The 18217-nt window shown below is 29.3% G+C and overlaps 2 protein-coding genes across 2 annotated transcripts in view; both read right to left on the minus strand.

The window, feature by feature from the left end:
* The window catches only part of LOC107448381 (G protein-coupled receptor Mth2), a 58923-nt gene extending 42975 nt beyond the window's left edge, over window positions 1-15948 (minus strand). The window contains exon 1 of the mRNA XM_016063551.4: window positions 15389-15948. The gene's annotated coding sequence lies outside the window, so the exon portion shown is untranslated. The remainder of the gene's footprint in view (window positions 1-15388) is intronic.
* On the minus strand, window positions 1626-12039 carry LOC107441713 (putative G protein-coupled receptor Mth-like 3). The gene is made up of 2 exons (XM_087164264.1): window positions 11757-12039; window positions 1626-5388 (listed from the first exon to the last, which is right to left on the minus strand). Exon 2 carries the CDS (start codon window positions 5261-5263, stop codon window positions 3974-3976), a length of 1290 nt encoding a protein of 429 aa, XP_087020390.1. The 5' UTR covers window positions 5264-5388; window positions 11757-12039; the 3' UTR covers window positions 1626-3973.
* Window positions 15949-18217: the final 2269 nt, after the last annotated feature.

Raw genomic sequence — 18217 nt, forward strand, 5'->3', positions numbered from 1 at the left:
TTTTTAGAAAACTCTTTCGATTTTTAATTCTTTTTTTCTACTTTAAAACTTCCTAATGACCGGATTGTCTAAATAAGTAGCTATGCATTCGTTTTTGAATCTATGTATTCCTGAATACTTGAGACAAAATAATGGCAATTCATTTATATATTCCTAAACCTGTAACTTTGAGGACACTTCATTTTTTTTTCTCAAGTGGGGAAGGGTGGTGGTAGCTATTGATTTCATAATTAAGATTTATCTTGAGTAAATGATTAATAGCACCACAAAATAATTAAATTTAAAAAATATATATAAACAGATATCTGAAACTACAGCAATTATTTCCTTCATTTATTAGATATTCATCGTCTGAAGGGTAACACTAAATGTAAACAAGTTAAACTGACTATTCTCAAAGGCTCTAACTCCAGTAACTCCACACGAAACCTCAAATATAGTTCGTTTATCAGGAGTTGGCACTTGGCTCCACGTCCTCGGACGAAGAGTTCATTTCCGTGCGGAAGTAAGAGGAGAAACATCACCGCTCCTGAAAATGATCACGCTCCTGAACGCAAACGGTGAATTCTTTTTCAGTCACTTTACTTCCCTTTATCCTCTGCTATTATACTTTTCTTTACTCTAGCAAATTAAATATATTGCAGCAAAATGTCACAAAAAGGACAAACTATTCACTCAAAAGAAAGAAATATCATCAAGTTTATTAAATATTTAATGTTAATGCATATTAAGATTGGGAAATAAATATTTTAGTCAGACGATCGCCAAATAGCAACCTTGATCAGGATTGTGCACACCCTTCTCCCAAAAATAGTATCGTCAGATACCACATGATGAAGGCAGAGCCAAGTGCCAACTACTGGTGAACGAACTATATATACTATTTAGATCATGGGATCGAAGTTTCCGTCTATAAAAAGTTCGTAATTTTGCCATCAGATGGAGCTACAACGTAGTAAAAAAGAAATAGCTCAAAATTCTAGTAAGAACTGCACGTTCCATTAGTTACACATCTTGACAGTCATATGCATATTGCTGAATGTAAGCATAATTCACAAATGGATTTCGCAGAACAGCGCCATCCATTGACAGAACTGAACTAATTTTCTTACTGAAAATCTTGGCCTCTTGATCCAAAAAACATAAATTTGAAACTTACGAGAAATTGGAGTTAGAAGTCTTAGAAGTATTAGGAAGTTAGAAGTATCTTCAGTTTCATTTCAAACATTTTGTACCTTGCTAGAGGAAAGTAACCTATAAAATTTCCAGTCATTAAAATTTATTCAAAAAAGAAAGTTCATCAAATTTCAGATTTCATGTTTTATCGTCATATATTTTAATAAAAATATGATTTAAAAGACTTTCTAAACTACAAATTTATGTGTGTTTTTTTTACTTTCACTTAACTTGATATAAATTAGGGATCCATTTCCCGAATTTCAACCCATTTAACTTTTCAAATTTGCCTTAAGAAAAAAAATAAAGAATTAGATCGATCAAAATTCGTGAATTACTGAATATCTTGCTTTAAAATATCTTACATAATATCATACATAAATTGCATTGTAATTGTAATTAATTTTTAAGTACAACAAATATAAATAAATAAAAAAAAATCATTTGTCTTTTGATGGAAAAAAAAAGATTGTTTATTTTGAAATACATTGAGTGAGATCAGTGTGTAATCTTAAATAAAAATGGAACATAAATACAAACGTGAATATGAGTATCCAAGATCATAGCATTCATTCTATTGTGGAAAATCATCAATACAAATAGATAAGAAAAAACCATAACCATTATTAAAATATTTCAAAAAAATAAATCGAAAAGAAAAATAAATGTGTTACGAGAAAAAGAACTAATAATAGGACAAAACAAAAAGCAAAAAAGAAAAGCAAATTAATTACAAGTTATTCATTTGTTTATTTTAAGTGAGTATTTCCTTTTATAGGATACATTGAAATCTTCACCTGAATAACCAAAAATTTTAGCTAAAACCAAGATGGCAAGAGAAGAGTGCTTTAATATTTGAATTTTATTTAGGACACTTTTAAAGTCTGAGCAAAATTATCAAGAAAGTAAGAAAAAAAATGAATTTAAATTGAACCTAAAATGGAAGATGGAAGAAAATGGACTTAAGATATTTGAATCTTACCTAGGGTATGTTTAAAGTCTAGCCTAAATGTCAAATTAGAAATCTATTTACATTTGAGAAATGGTTATTTGATTAGTTATTTAGAAAAGAAGAAACTTTATTAAAATTTTATCACACAAATCATTCATAACTGTTATAGTGATGATAATAACGATTAAATAAACGTTTAAAGTTCAAAATTGTATTTTTGTACAGAATGATATGAGCTGATGAACTGAGACTTATAAATTATGCAGAATAAAAACGAAAGTCTATGATTTTGTTTAGAGTTCATAAATACAGTAGAAGTATGACTGAAATAAAGAAAATGTCTAATGTGGTGACCAACATGTGGTGACACAATTTTTTACTCAAAGAACATGCAAAAACAGGAAACTTCAGAAACGTTCATGTTAACATTCTACTATCTCAGCTCTGTTCTCCAACAACCAGTAATTGCAGTCTTACAAGAGTCTGCTAAAGGAGATGATTTTGGATTAGCTTAGATCGCTGACTTTCGTGATAATTATGGCATCGCTAACTATCGTGATAATTATTTAAAATGCATTGCTCAAATGCACATTCATTGATGAGCAAGTGTAGTAAACACTTGCAGATGTGTCACGAAGTACTTATTGGTTCAGATTTATCTTTATCCTCCATGAATTTTGTCTAGATCTGTCTCAACTGAGTTAACAATATGACTGAGATGTTGGAGACAACTGTTATGAAATTTAAGTGAGTCTTTCATCGAAAAAATGGTTTTGGATCAGTTTAGATCTCTGACTTGGATCAGTTCATATCTCTATTTTGGATAGATGTTTTGGATCAGTTTTGTCAGATGTTTTGGATCAGTTTAGATCTCTGAATAATTTTCACAAATGTGAAAATTATTTAAATTTCCTAGCACAAATACACTTGTGTTACTCTCTTCAGTGAACAAGAGTTGTGAGAGTGTGCAAATGTATCACAATAGCTTTTATTTGTTCAGATTAATCTTCAGCCACTATAATTATTTAAATTGCATTGCAGAAATGCGCTTGTGACAATTCATTTGTGAGCAAGTGTAGTAAACACATGTAGCAGTGACACAATAGTATTTATTGGTTCAGATTTATATTTAGCCGCTGTGACTTTGAATAGATCTGTTTCATTTAAGTTAACATTATGACTAAAATGCTGGAAATAAACCGTTGTGAAATTTCAGTGAGTCTGCATCGAAAAGATCGATTTGGATCAACTTAGATCACTAACCTTCATAGCACACATAAACTTGTACACATTGATTAGTGACCAAGTGAAGCAAACACTTACAGATGTATTACAATAGTATTTGTCAGTTCAGATTTATCTTTAGGCTCTGACTTTGTCAAGATTTTTCAAAAAAATACATTGCACAAATACACTTGTGTACAATGATCCGTGACCAAGTGTAGTAAACACTTGTATATGTGTTACAATAGTATTCATTGGTTCAGAATTACCTTCAGCCACTTTGACTTTGTCTGGATCTGTCTCAATTGAGTTCAAAATATTAACTGAGAAGTTGGAGACAACTGTTATGAAATGTCAGTGAATCTTCATCGAAAAGATGGTGTTGGATCAACGTAGATCACTAACTTTCGTAACTGTTATATAAATTACATAGCACACATATACTTGTTCGCAATGATTTGTGAATTTGTAATCAATAAAAGCGAACGCTTACATATGTATCACAATAGTATCTGTCAGTTCAGATTTATTTACAGTCTCTGATTTTGTCAAGATCTTTCAAAGCACTACATTGCAAAGTATACTTGCCTACAATAATCCGTGACAAAGTGTAGTAAATACTTACAGATGTATCACAATAGTATCAATGGGTTCTGATTTATCTTTAGAGTCTATGACTTTGTCTAGATCTTTCTCAATTGAGTTCGCATAGTAGCAATATGACTGAAACGTTGGGGACGTCTGTTGTGACGGTCTACGAGCACCAAATAATTTGTCCTTGATGAACTTCTTCACTTTCGGTGAACACGTGAAGGCAAGAAATATGAAAAGACCTTGAAAAGTATTCAAAGCAGCAAACACGTACCAGAGCCACAAAACATGAATGAGAGGAGCCAGCACTCCAGTAATCCAAGTTACTCCCATGATTACTGTAAGCCTGAAGTAAAGAAGATGGTTCTTCTTCAAATGGGATCGTTGGCTTTCGTGGCTTGATTTCATGCGATTGGTGAAAATCAAGAAAGCACTGATTCCAAACATAACAAAGTTCAAGCATGTGATGATACACATTGGTATGGCAAAGAATGCCAGAAGAGATTTTTTGTTATCAAACCAACACGATTTGTAGAACATCGGACGAAATTGCTGTGGTATCCCTTCCACGTTATCAGCTACGACAGCCGCTACTGCGAACGCCAATGCCGTGAGCCAGGAAAAAAGGCTGTACCAGACAAACTTCTTCACTTTGAATTCTTTGTTGGAAGCTCTCATACTGCCGGTAGCCAGCAGAATGGAACGAAAAACATCAAAGGCCATCACAAACATCCATAGAAACGACGCCAAGAAGAAGAAATGGGTTAAAACTCCTGAAGTCGTGCACATGATAGTATTTTCTGCCTCTTGCTGAGTCTGAGCAATAATCATAAATAGATAACTCATAAATAAGGACGCACACAAAGAGGCCAAGTTGTATCCGGGCAGATTCTGTAAGTCTGACACAAATGAAAAGACAATAAGGTGCGCCAAACAGCACACCATTGATACGACAACTCCAACTAATGATAGATACGATAAAGGCACATTTGCGAGCATATCGTCCTCTGGGTACTTGGGTGCGCAAATTATCAGAGAATTGTTTATTAAGAAGTAAAATGGTTCGTCGTAAGTTTGATTGTAAGCTGGCACAAATGCTGAACCATTCGAAAATATCACGAACTCATCTGGTTCCAGTTCAAAGAGATCACAATTCAACAAAGATTCGTGTTTTCCGTTCGTATAGTCTTCGTCAGTCATGGGGGGTGTGGAGCTGTTGTTCTCAACGAAATAATATTTAAAAACTGTGTCTCCGGCTAAAATGGTTTCAGTTTTCCATAACATCACAAAAAAACTTAGAAGCCGTACACAAATGGCCATGTTGATGAGATGTTTTTATTTGTATGAGAATTTCTCACCACAGCTTGCTCAAGGAAATCCGGAATATCATCTTTATTAAAGCTTGTTGTTTTCAATGTCACTGAAGTGGAAAAGTCCTAAAAATACTAAAATTAAAAAGAGTACTAAATTATGATGCAATTTTTTTTAAGAAAAAAATCCTTTCAATAAGAAAAAATATTTATTTGCAAAAAAAGTTTTTCATTATAATAATTGATTGAAATAATTTAATAATTTATTTATTAAATTGAAATAATATTTTAACTGAAAATAAAATTAATTTAGATCGTAATTTAGACCTAAAAAAAATACAATCGTGCGATTGTTCTATTTTTAGTTTTTATTTTTATATCTATATTTAGTTGAATTTTAAATTAATTTTATAATTAATTCTTTACTCAATTATTTAATTCTAATTAACAAGCTAATCAAACATTTATGTTAAGCACTACAACATGACCTTCACAACACATTTGTCTTAAAAACACATTTTTAAAATGATGTTTAATGTTCAACTGAACTTACCCTCCAACATTTGAGGATTATGCTAATTATTTTTTCTAGTTGCAGGGCACTGGAGCAGAAATTTTTAAAACAAAGCTTTTATAAACTACTGACAAAACATACTAAAATGATAGATTGCCAATTTGATATTTTATGTATCATTAAATTATTAATACGCAATGGTGAACAAAATTCCAATAAATATTTATAAATTACATTTTTAGTTTTAAATTACTTTTTTCATAAATTACTTTTTTAAAATTCTTCTACCATTAGTTAAAAGAATTTTTTAATCTTTGGAAATTCCGTATTTGTTGGAAAGTATAACTGAATCCAGTAACTTTTTTATCTCAAATAGAAAATGTGTATAATGACAGCGGCGATGATCTTAAAGAATTATAAAATTTAAATTTATTATTATAATTCGTACAAAACCAAAAAAAATGACTAATTTTCAAACAGGGATAAAAATCGTGTGAAGTTATACAAAAATTTATTATTGCAATTAGAAATCTATTAGTATTTTTAAAAGCTAAACATATTGGAAGGGCTCAAAGTACACCAGCAAACAGACTTGTTGTCTTTCATGAATTTTATTGAGAAAGGGTAAAGGTAAATTAAACACAGTGGTTTTATACTAGTACAGGCGCCATCTGTTGGCGCTATTTAGAGTTGACAAGAATATTAGGGTCGAAACACATATGATAGAAAATCTATTTTACTTTGTTTTTGGGCGATTCAATCGTGAGCACAATAATCAGCTATGAAAGATATAACCTAGAAACTTTTTATGTGAGTTATTTTTTTATTCTTTCTTAAAATATAATGATTTATTCTGATATTTTTTATCATTTTATTGTTTAAAAAAATATATATATGAATATTTACCTCAAGAAACGTGCTGAAAGAGAACAGAAAATGTCGAAGAATAAATGAAAATAGGAGAAATTATTTCTTAAAGAGAAATCTGAAAATTTTAAAATTTATTAGCAAGTCGAAATCAGTTCGGAAAAAAAAGCCTATTCACAAAGATCGGCTTGAAAACAAAGCCTATTTAACAAATATAAGCTCGAAAACTAAGTCTATTAATAAAAAAACACTGTTGAAAGATTACAATGATATTCGGTAATTATTTATTTATTTATTATATAAGTAATACTACTACAACTTCTACTACGGTTAACTTATAGTTTGTCTAAGCTAAGAACTACTCCTGCCACAAAGTCTGAGTCTGTCTGGCATGCAATGGAAACAAGAATGGCTCATTTTAGGGAGGGTGACTTCACTCTAGGACTAACACAATAGACTGAAGAAAAAGATTCCCTATCTCTCACCGACCCGAGCCGAAGCTAATCCAAAACAGTGACCCCTCACCCCTACTTGAAATAGTCATTCTTCGTTACCATAGTCACCGCCACAGGTCCAGACGGATGTCTGGAGGATTTCTTATTTTAGACAAACTATACAAACCAGCGTTAGACAAAAATTGGATTACTATGATGCGTAAGGATTACCAATAATGACTTATTTGTAATTGTGATTATAAATAATCATAATTTTAATTACAATTGTAGTACTGATTAAAAGTGATCGTGTTTAAGGTGATCATGATGCGTGATTGAGAAGTTACATGATTACAAAAAATTATATAATTTATGATTACAAGTACATAGTCCTCTTCAAGCAACGACGTTATTAACCATAATTACAATTTAATTTTTTATTTATCAATGAGATAGTAAGTAGTTACCTTTTATTTGCATCTTTGTCCATATAACATGAAATATAACCTTCCGACAAAAATCTTATCGAGTCGGAAAAGATAAGCAATCAATGCAACTATAATTGCAATCTTGATCATATGATTCCTCGTAATCACATTTCCTTGAATTCGTGATTATTTGTAGTAATGATTACAAACTAAATGGTCCAACTATGATTACAAACGATTAATATTCGGAAAATATTGGTTGTTTGTAATCACATTTAAAAGTTATCAATCGCTACAGTCTAGCAATCCCGAGGTGAGCTCTCAATCTCACTAAAAGCAACTTAACTAAGAGCCCATCTCGTGATAGCAAGACAATACGTAGTCGTAACCAATTACAATTTTATTTGATTCTTTTTGTTAATCGCACCTTGAATTCTGCTGCATAAACTATCAATAAAAAAATAAAATATTATTTGGGACGTAATGAACGTCTCGCAATGCGTATTTCGTACTACTCCCAGCGGAAAAAAGAATATTTTTCGGAATTTAAAATGTGAGAAACTTCCTGTTCCGTTGTGAGTTTTAATGTCACGCATTGCTCCATTCATTATGGAGAAATGTCATTTTTTTCCTATAAACGTTACTTTTCTTTTGAAAAAAATTTCAGCAATTAATTTAGTTTAATGAGTAATAAATTTTACATTGGTTTCTATGGTATTCCATTTTTTAATTCCATGGTATTCCATTTTTTTAAATCCACACCATTAAAGAACTGTTTGAAAATTTTAGGCTGAAATATATACTTAAAAGATTTGAAGCGTGTTAAATCAAAACATTGTGGAAATTTGCAGCAATTTAACATGCTGTTGAGTGGAACCATCTGTCCACATTTCTCAAAATTGATTAAACGATACTAAGGTTAAACTTGAATGGAAACATAGTTCAAATTAATACCTTAATAAGGTTATAGAAAAATTGCACCGTATTATCGTTCAATGTTGCAGCAACTTGAAAACATAATATCATGAAAATTTGTTGCCACCTTAATATGAAGCTAAGAAACCGTATTATTGTATGTCTTAAACTCGATTTTATTATACTAAGGTTTAACTTGAATGAAAATATTATTAAATGTGACACCTTATTAAGGCTGTAACAAATTTGCACCGTATTATGGTTCAATGCAACTTGAAAATTTAATACCTAGAAAATTTGTTGCAACCATAATATGAAGCTAAGAAACCGTATTATTATACGTCTTAAACTCGACTTTATTATACTATGGTTTAACTTGAATGAAAATATTATTAAATGTGACACCTTATTAAGGTTGTAACACATTTGCACCGTATTATGGTTCAATGTTGCAGCAACTTGAAGATTTAATACCTAGAAATTTTGTTGCAACCTTAATATGGTGCTAAGAAACCGTATTATTGTACTTCTTAGACTCGATTATATGATACTATGGTTTAGCTTGAATGAAAATATGATTAAACTTAATACCTTTTTAAGGTTGTAACAAATTTGCACCGTGTAATGGTTCATTGTATTAACAACATTTCTCAGAGTAGAAACTGTTTAATAAATTACACGTGTAAAGAACATTTTGTCAACAGTAATTTATTTCTTTTAAATATTCGATTTAAAAATTTAATGATAAAACAGTTCTTTTTTTTTCGCTATTTCATATAAATTTATTTATAAAAACTATTCCTTTAGTATGAATTCAATACATAAATTGGTTTTCAAATTTACACATTTACTATACTTAATCTAAGACCGATTTTAAATTTATGCGTACAAATTTATTTACATAACTGGTCATAACTAAAAACTATTGATAAAGAAAATTGTAACTCAGGCATATTTTTCATTGACCACTTTTTGGTCTAAAAGTTTAAATCAGAAAAGTGAAAATAATTTTAAAAAAATAACGTTTATTTAATTGTTAGCATAAAAATTTGAGATTATTTTTCTCACCTGCAAATATTATTTTTTTAACAAACTAAGATTACAGAAATAGGTTTTTAAGTGGTAAATTATTTTTCGACAACATATTAATCTTTGCAAAATTATTTTTGAACAACTTTAACATATTTCTTTTGAATAATGTGAATAGTACTTTTTAATTTAAAATTAGTAAAAACACCATCAATAGTTTAATTACAACGTGTACTCATAAGTAAAAAACGAAATTTTGACATTTTAATTTCATTAAATAAAAAGTCAAGTACTCGAGTATTACGCGTATTAATAAGATAAGTTATAATGATATAAATTGTACATTTTTAATTTCCTTAGATAAAAAGTTAAGTACTGGATTTTATTAGCATTTTATATATTGTTGATTAGATTTTTTACAAATTATGTGACACTGAGAACTGTAGCTATTGTCGTTGTTAAACCTATTTTATAATGTAGAGAGAGAAAATAGAAAAGTGTTATTAATTAGTATGATGTAAAAATCATAATTTATGTGTACTAATTAGTATGATGTAAAAATCCTAATTTATCTGTACTAATTAGTATGATGTAAAAATCATAATTTATCTGTAATTAGCATGGTGTAACGCTGAAAATTGTTTTTATTATTGCATATTAAATAACATAATTAATATCTAATTAATATAAAAAATATTGAAAATTAAATATAGTTATTTGGTTAGTTAGCAAGTCTGATCTAATTTTCTCAACGAATGCTATATTTTTTTTTAAATTTAAAATTATAATAAATATTTCAATGCATACTTTTTAATATTGAAATTTTTTGTTACAAAATATAGTAAAACATTTGAAATAGTTTTCGTTACTATATATAATGTATTTTTTAAAAAAAATTATTTTAAATTATTAATATACGATGTAGAAATTAATTATATACACTTGTATTAGTAAAAAAAAATTACAAAATTTTTATACTTTTATAGTAATAAAAACTACTACAGATGAATTAAATTGCATAATTGTTATTATGTTTGTTAAAAATGGTTGATTTCCAATTTCGATTTATTTATTGAAAGCAATAAAATAATGATTTCATTGTCAATAATCTATTTAAGATCAATAATTAAGTTTCAAGATCTACATTCACTGTATTTAATAATTTTTAAAATTATTCAACATTTGATAGTTTTTATTAAATATTGTACCATACATAAAACTGTAGTTTTTATATATTAAACAAAATTTCTGATGCTAATATTGTATGAAAATTTAATTATATATATCATATGTAATTAATATTATATTTTTGATATGATGTACATGTATATCTGTAACTATGTATCTCTTTTATAATTATTATAAAAATATTACATTATCAATATCATATATATATATATATATATATATATATATATATATATATATATATATATATATATATATATATATATATATATATATATATATATATATATATATATATATATATATATATATATATATATAATTAGTATTATTTTCTTTTATATTATACCTATATCGGTATCTATCTATCTCTTTAATATATATCATAAGAATATCAAATTACTAATATAATGTATATATAAATATATATTATATTCCTCTTTAATAATGGTAAAATATTACATTATCAATATTATATATATAATTTACAATATATAATTAATGATATATTTTATATCTATGTCTCCAAATATCTATCTTTCGAATTAATATTATAATATTATTGCATTATCAATATTATATAGATAATTTATATTTCATTCTTAATATTATATCTATATTTGTAACTATCTATCTCCTAAATTTATATTATAAGAATATTAATTTATCAATAATATATAGATGTTTTATATTTTATTTTTAATATTATATCTAAGTCTGTATCTATCTCTTTAATTTATATTATAAGATATGATATTATCAGTTTTAATTAATTATAATCCTTTATTATTCTTAATGTTGTTTACTATATATGTCTGTAATTATCTATCTCTTAAGTTAATATTATAAAAAATAACATTATCAGTATTACCTATATTTAATTTATATTGTGTTCTTAATAATATATATACGCAAAAATTTATCTTTTTAATTAATATTGTAAATATTAGTTATGCATTATCAATATTATATAAATAATTTGTATTTTATTAATAAAAATATGCATTATCAATATTATATAGATAATTGAAATTTTTTTATTAATATTATATATTGCATCTATGTTAGTAACTATCTATTTCTTAAATCAATATTATAAGAATATTACATTATCAATATTATACTTACTTTATATATTGTCGATATTATATATTACATGTTCGTAATATATTTGTAATTCATTAAAAATATAAAATATTTACTTAAGAATTCGATCTATTTATTCCAAACGTCCACTGTGTTATCAATCAAATACACTATCCGGATTCAACATTGAAATAAATTAATATTGAGCAGTGCATTGTTTAAAGAGCACGATATTGATTCAAATTTTTGGAGAAATATTTTCGTGTATGCTAAAAATGTCACGACATTATTCAAATGAGCTCATTTATCTATGAATGTCCTTCAAACAGTTATTATTCTTTTTTAGAAAAACAAAACTTGCACCCAGTTACCTCTTAATACGTCAAAGAAGAAACATCCTGTCGAAGATAGAGTTTCCGCTGAAAGTCCCAGAAAACTGTTTCGTTATTATTTTTTTTCCTCCAGCATAATCTAAGCAGGTTACCAGTGCCGTGTTTAATGTTTTGGGGCCCCGGGCAGTGACCCGGGGCCCAAGATTATAAATAGGGTGCAAATTACTTTTGAATTCGAATTAGTTGAAAACATTATCTACCCCATCTTTTGACACTATAATCGAGTTACAAACGCTATCTTGCTATGATTAAAATTTAAATAATTTAGTTTTCTCTTACTATATGAAAACACTATATTGCAATTATTGATAGTGTTATAGTGTTATAAAAATTCTCTTGAGAAATTACGTTTTATTCCATCAAAATAAATAAATAAATACATTAGGGGCTGTATATTTTTTTGATAATGATATTGACATCGATATTGGCATTCGTCATTCAGGTGTCAGAAGGGCAGATATGTTGACCACTCTTTAAGGGGCAACATATTAGGTGGACCAACGTTTTACCCATCATAAGAAGAACAGATAGTACACAGAAGAGAAGGACATCCATGCCTTGTCAGGGATTCGAACCCGGGACCTGACATGAGGTCAGCTCTCTGATTACCATACACACCAGTTGTAGAAGGTGCACATTAATTCCACACTTTTTTTTAATATTTTTTACCCCTTCTCCTTTTTGTTAGTAAGTGTCACCGTATTCCTTTGTCATTTGTCACACTATATTAAGTAAGGAGCATACAATATAAACAGTCAAAACTATATATTGTCAAAATTATGAAAACAGTCAAAATTATCTGAACTATTGACATATTTATTTATCATATATGGCTCCTAAAACGTGGGTATTTCTCTACCTAAATTGGCAGCTATATTTTAGTAATTATTCACTTTGTTAGATAGTCTTAAGTGATAGTTTAACACGTTCACGCCGGGGTGACCCACCGGTGGGTCACGCTAGATAGTCTCATCTTGGCAGCGCACCGGAATAAAAACTGGTAACAATAAATTTCATTTTTTAGTTTTTTTCCGGGAATAATAAAAATCCATAACTACCAATTGTTTTTAACGGATGCAATTTTTATATTGAATTGCTTCTTCGCCGTGATAAATTTCCTTACAGTGAATTGTTATTGTTGAGAATAGATTAACTCCTCCCGAATATGATCTAATATTAAAATAGTTCTCCTACCAGTATTTTCATTTTTCCCGGCGTGAACGAGTTAAGTAGGTTTATACGATAAATATTTATTTAGAATAATACTGTATTTTTATGAAAATTAAAACTTAATTCTCTAAAACTCAGTAGCACAACATCCTGTATCCCTTGAGCCACCACGGCTCTAGGATCTATTTATCACGGCTCTAGGCATATATTTTATGATCTATATTAGCTATAAAATTAGAGCCATGAGGGTTCAGGGGATAGAGTACTTGCTTCGGAATCAGATGATCAGTGTTCGAATCCCAGTGATGGTTGGTCTATTCGAATTCCACACATGGCTCACACTGACTGGCGTAAAAGATATACTCAGTGATAGATGGATTATGGGTTAGAGTCTCCTTGACGTCAGGCTAATCGTGGGAGGTTTTCCTACCCACGCAACGCAGATGCGATTAAGTTCTATCAAAAAGTCCACCACGAAGGCAAATTTCTACTAATACATGATCCAGTCTGCCGGGATAGCCTGGTCGGTAGGGCGCTGGGCCCATATCCAAGAGGTCGTGGGTTCGATCCTCGCCGGCCGAAGACTCCCCGTGTAGTAAATGGTGACTGATGCACGTTAAATCTGTCGAGTCTCAAAGTCCTCCATGTTCCCACAACAAATCAAGACCTCTGGGGGTACTGATCCAGTAGTTTCCTTGTCTTCTGGCTTGGTTTCAAAATTACAAGGCTACGGGGTTGAGCATTGGTAGTCATAAACTCAAAAATTGGGTCTGCTGTTCGAAAACGGTTTTGAAATAAAATACAATATATATATAACTAAACTTATAGTGGCTCGATATTGGAATGTTTCGAAGAAAGAATGGTTCGAATGCTACTCAAATTTCTCTTCTCAAATTTTTCGCTCCTTCAAATTTTTCTCTACTTCAGATGAATAAATTGTTTTTTTTTTTTAAGGCAGTTTTTAATAAACTTGATTAAGTAAGTATATAGTTTCAGGCAATTATGAAGTTAATACCTTCTGAAAAATATAATATTTCTTTTTTGCCTTGTTTCTACAAGATGTATGGGCATTGCAAACGGTATTACCAGATTTTATGATTTGGAAAAAAAAATTTAAATTTATATTCAAGAATAATATTGTCAATTGGAAAGTTTTTCCTGGGGATAAAGACATTTATGTCATTATCTATAAATCTTGATAATATTAAAGTTAAACAAAAATATGTTTCACCTACTGAGATAAATCAGTAATTTGAAAAATAAAATTTTAAATTTTGAAATCCGTTTTAAATTATTAATTTGCTCTCATCGACCTACAAGCTACAAGCAGGTAGCAATGATATAGGAACCTAATGTGTTAACATAGAACCATATTAATAAATATTTCACCCGCAATTTCCAAAGAAATATATAAATAAGTAGACGAGTCTCAAGTTAATTTTAGAACGGTGGTTAGATTTCTGAGTTAAATTCATTAAGCATTTCAAATAAAATTTCTTTTTCGTTTCATTTGAATAGTTTTTTTTAAGACGTTTCTTCTTCAATTCATTCAAAAGTTTGTGATTCATTCGAAGATTGTTATGAAGATTGTTATGAATTCAAACATGTATGAAAACAATAAGGGAACAACTTCTAATCAAAATGGCTGAGTATGAAACATGAAATTCCAGCTATAAAATGAGTTGTTTTTCATTGGGTGCTCACTGGATTAAATCTCTTTTATCGTCTGCTGCATTAAACGTTAAAAAAAATATTTAAAATTTCAGAAAAATATTTCTAAAATTTAAATTTAAATACTTTTTGGAACAAAATATGTTTAAAAAAACTCTTCATAAAAAGCGTATTTTGAATTTTATCAAGTATTTTTGAATCAAGTTTTTTCAAAAACTTGTGTATAAAAAGAAGTAAACGGTAAGAAAGGTTCGAGCTTTCTGAAAAATATTTATAAAAAATGAACTAAAATACTTTATAGAACAAAATAAATACAAGTTTAAAAAAATTATTTTCAATTCAAAAGAAGCGTATATCCAATAATTATAATGATGCGACAACTTCTTATCAAAATAGTTGTAAATAAAAGGTGAAATATACTAAGAAATTTCGGGTACTTACTTTTCATTAGGTGCTCACTGGATCATGTCTCTTTTATCGTCTGTTACAGCAAACGAAAATAAGTGCGTTGAATTTAGTGTGTATTCTTTATCATCTGCAAGCGGGCACATTATTATTTTTTCTTACAACTTAAATTCTTTGAGTAAACCGGTTGTTATCTCCAAGTCTTCTATGTTTAACATCAATGTTGTGGATAATCCCAAGGTCAGTCAGCGATGGACTTGCCGGTTATGTCCATACGCACGTGGAAAAAATAGATAATTACTAAAACGAAAGTTAAGAGTGTTATTGTTACCTCATTCTATTTCCGATTACGTCAAACGCTTCGTTGGTTTTCCCATGGGTTCCATATACCCCCAGGGGTTAAGAAGACGTTACTTTTTCTTATTAGTCGATATCAAGAGAGAATTATTACATAAGGGTTAATGCTCACTGAATGGGCCTCCAATGGGATATATTCTGTTGTTAGTATACTCTAAATTGCTGAAGGATCAAGGTCAAGGCAAACTGAAGAGACGCTTAAGGGGAAAGATCTGTACCCCTGCTAATTTTCCGCTTGGTTAAAAATATTTCGGGAAAAAAAAATATGTTGGAAAATAAATTGCCGAATTCATAATACAAACTATAATTTATTAAAAAATAATAATAAATAAACAGGTGGATAAATGTCTGTATCTATATTTTCTCTCTGGGTGTTAAGTATAGGAAAGAACTAGTTGGCCTAGTATAAATTTAAATTTGGACACCTGGGGCAGCAGAGCGGCCTTCATCTCATCCATTCCTGGAGTATTTTAATCGATGAATTGAAAGCAATGAGGTTAGCAATGTGTGCAGGGAAAGCACAGAACCAATCAGTACGGTTCCCGCCCTGATTGGAAAGCTCAGCAAACCAATCAGTGCGGGGAAATATCACTGACTGACTGATGCATTTAAATCAGAGTACATAACCCAGAAGGTTATTTTTTCCTTCATCTAATTTGATAATAATTAAGGGTAGGAAGGGGGGAGGAATTATAGCGAAAAGCTAGGTTTGAATTGGGTGAAAAGATTGATTTCGCGTAAAAACGAAATCTGGAATATGTGCAAGGGCGCCGGCAGCGGGGTGCAAGGGGGTGCACTTGCACCCCCCTGGCTTTCTTTTAAAACAATTAAAGAGTATAAAAAAATTTTACTAAAAATATTTTTATTCAAAAACAAATAATTAGGTAATTATTGATACATAACAATTAAAAAATTGTTTAATCAAACAAGAATTGCAATCGTCTTGTTAGCTGTCCAAATCTGTTTATAATTTTTTCAATGAATTCTAAGTCATCTTTGATTGTTTCTTATGCACACTGAGCATGCACAAACTACTTAATATCTCGTGAGACATTGTAGACTGATTCCAAGTTTTAATGCGTCGCATTGTACTAAAAGTGCGTTCAATAGTGCACGTAGTAGCTGGAAGAGTTAAGCCAATTTCGATTGCCTCCGCCGCAGCTGGATAAAACGGTGTGGCCTGAACTAAATCGATGTATTCGAGGGATTCATAAGAATTTTCCCTATTCCTCCACATTTCGTACCACGAAAACTCGTACTTTTTTTAAATATCTTGTTAACAATGAAGAAATGTATCTTGAAAAAAATTAACAGATGAAAGTATCTTACTATATATAAAATTCTAATGATGGTGTCGCAGTTTTCCATTGTTGCCGGTGCATTTTTATTGGTCGGAAAATCACGTGGTAGGATCCAGTTTTCCCTCATTCATTTCCATATTGCTTTGGTTGTCATCAGCATAAATTTAACAATAGTCGTAAAGGTATTCGTGATCGCAACGCTCGAGTACGCCATCTAGCGGGAGACTGAAAATATCGGACATTAGTTCCCACAAAACCATTGTCAATGACGGACGCCATTTTATTAGCAGCAAATAAGAAGCAAAATTTCTCTAAGGAAAAGGTATAACTTCTTGAAAAAACTAACCAGAACATGCCAAACATTGAAGCAGAACACGACAATCATTTGAAGAACAATTCTATTACCAACAACATAACTTCCAATTTCATGATCACTTGCTGTTACAGACTTGTTGTGTGCATTACGGTAAAATAATTTTTTCTGTCTTCAATTCATTGCAAATTAAAGTGAAGTCAGCATTGCTTTCGTCATTCCAATGAATAAATAAGAATTCAGAATATGCACAGAACTGTATAATAGTCATAGAATATTGTTCTTCTTTATAGAATAGTATATATTTCTGTATCTGTATTATTCGTAAAACAACAATAAAGAATCATCCGAACTACTTGAAATAGATTCATTTGTGCTGATTATTAATAAATTTGTATCGTTTTCTTGGTAAGTATTTTTTAGTTTTGAAAGAATAATTTCAACTAGAATTCAGCTATTCTGTTTTTAAGCTACATATTCAAATTCATATCGAGATCTTACATTTATAAAATTTTGATGTGTGGTACGTTATCTAAAAGTAATGAAGGGATAATCTATGCATATATTATTTGGAAATAGAATTTTCAAACGAAGAACATTTCATTTGGAATTCTGCGGATTTATATAAGAGGTGAGTGTTATGATTTTTATAATAAAAAATTTGCTTGTAAATATTTTTTTTTTCTTATTTGATGATAGTTCTCTACAGAATGGTTTTTTACGTCTGATTAAGAACCATAAGAATAATAAAAAAATAAACAATATGAAAGTTTTTATTTCAATGTAAAGAATTCTTAAAATCGTTTTTTATCCTATGAATTCTTTATTTTCCGTTTTTTAGTTTATAATTTTTTGATAAAAATTGTTGTCAAAATACTTTTTTTGAAAATTTAA

The sequence above is a fragment of the Parasteatoda tepidariorum genome, chromosome 5 (assembly GCF_982258835.1).
Source record: "Parasteatoda tepidariorum strain Cologne lab strain chromosome 5, Ptep-v5.0, whole genome shotgun sequence".
Lineage (NCBI taxonomy): Eukaryota > Metazoa > Arthropoda > Arachnida > Araneae > Theridiidae > Parasteatoda > Parasteatoda tepidariorum.

Coding starts and splice junctions, on each gene's coding strand:
- LOC107441713 (XM_087164264.1), bottom strand. CDS start 5,263: ATGGCCATTTGTGTACGGCTTCTAAGTTTTTTTGTGATGTTATGGAAA.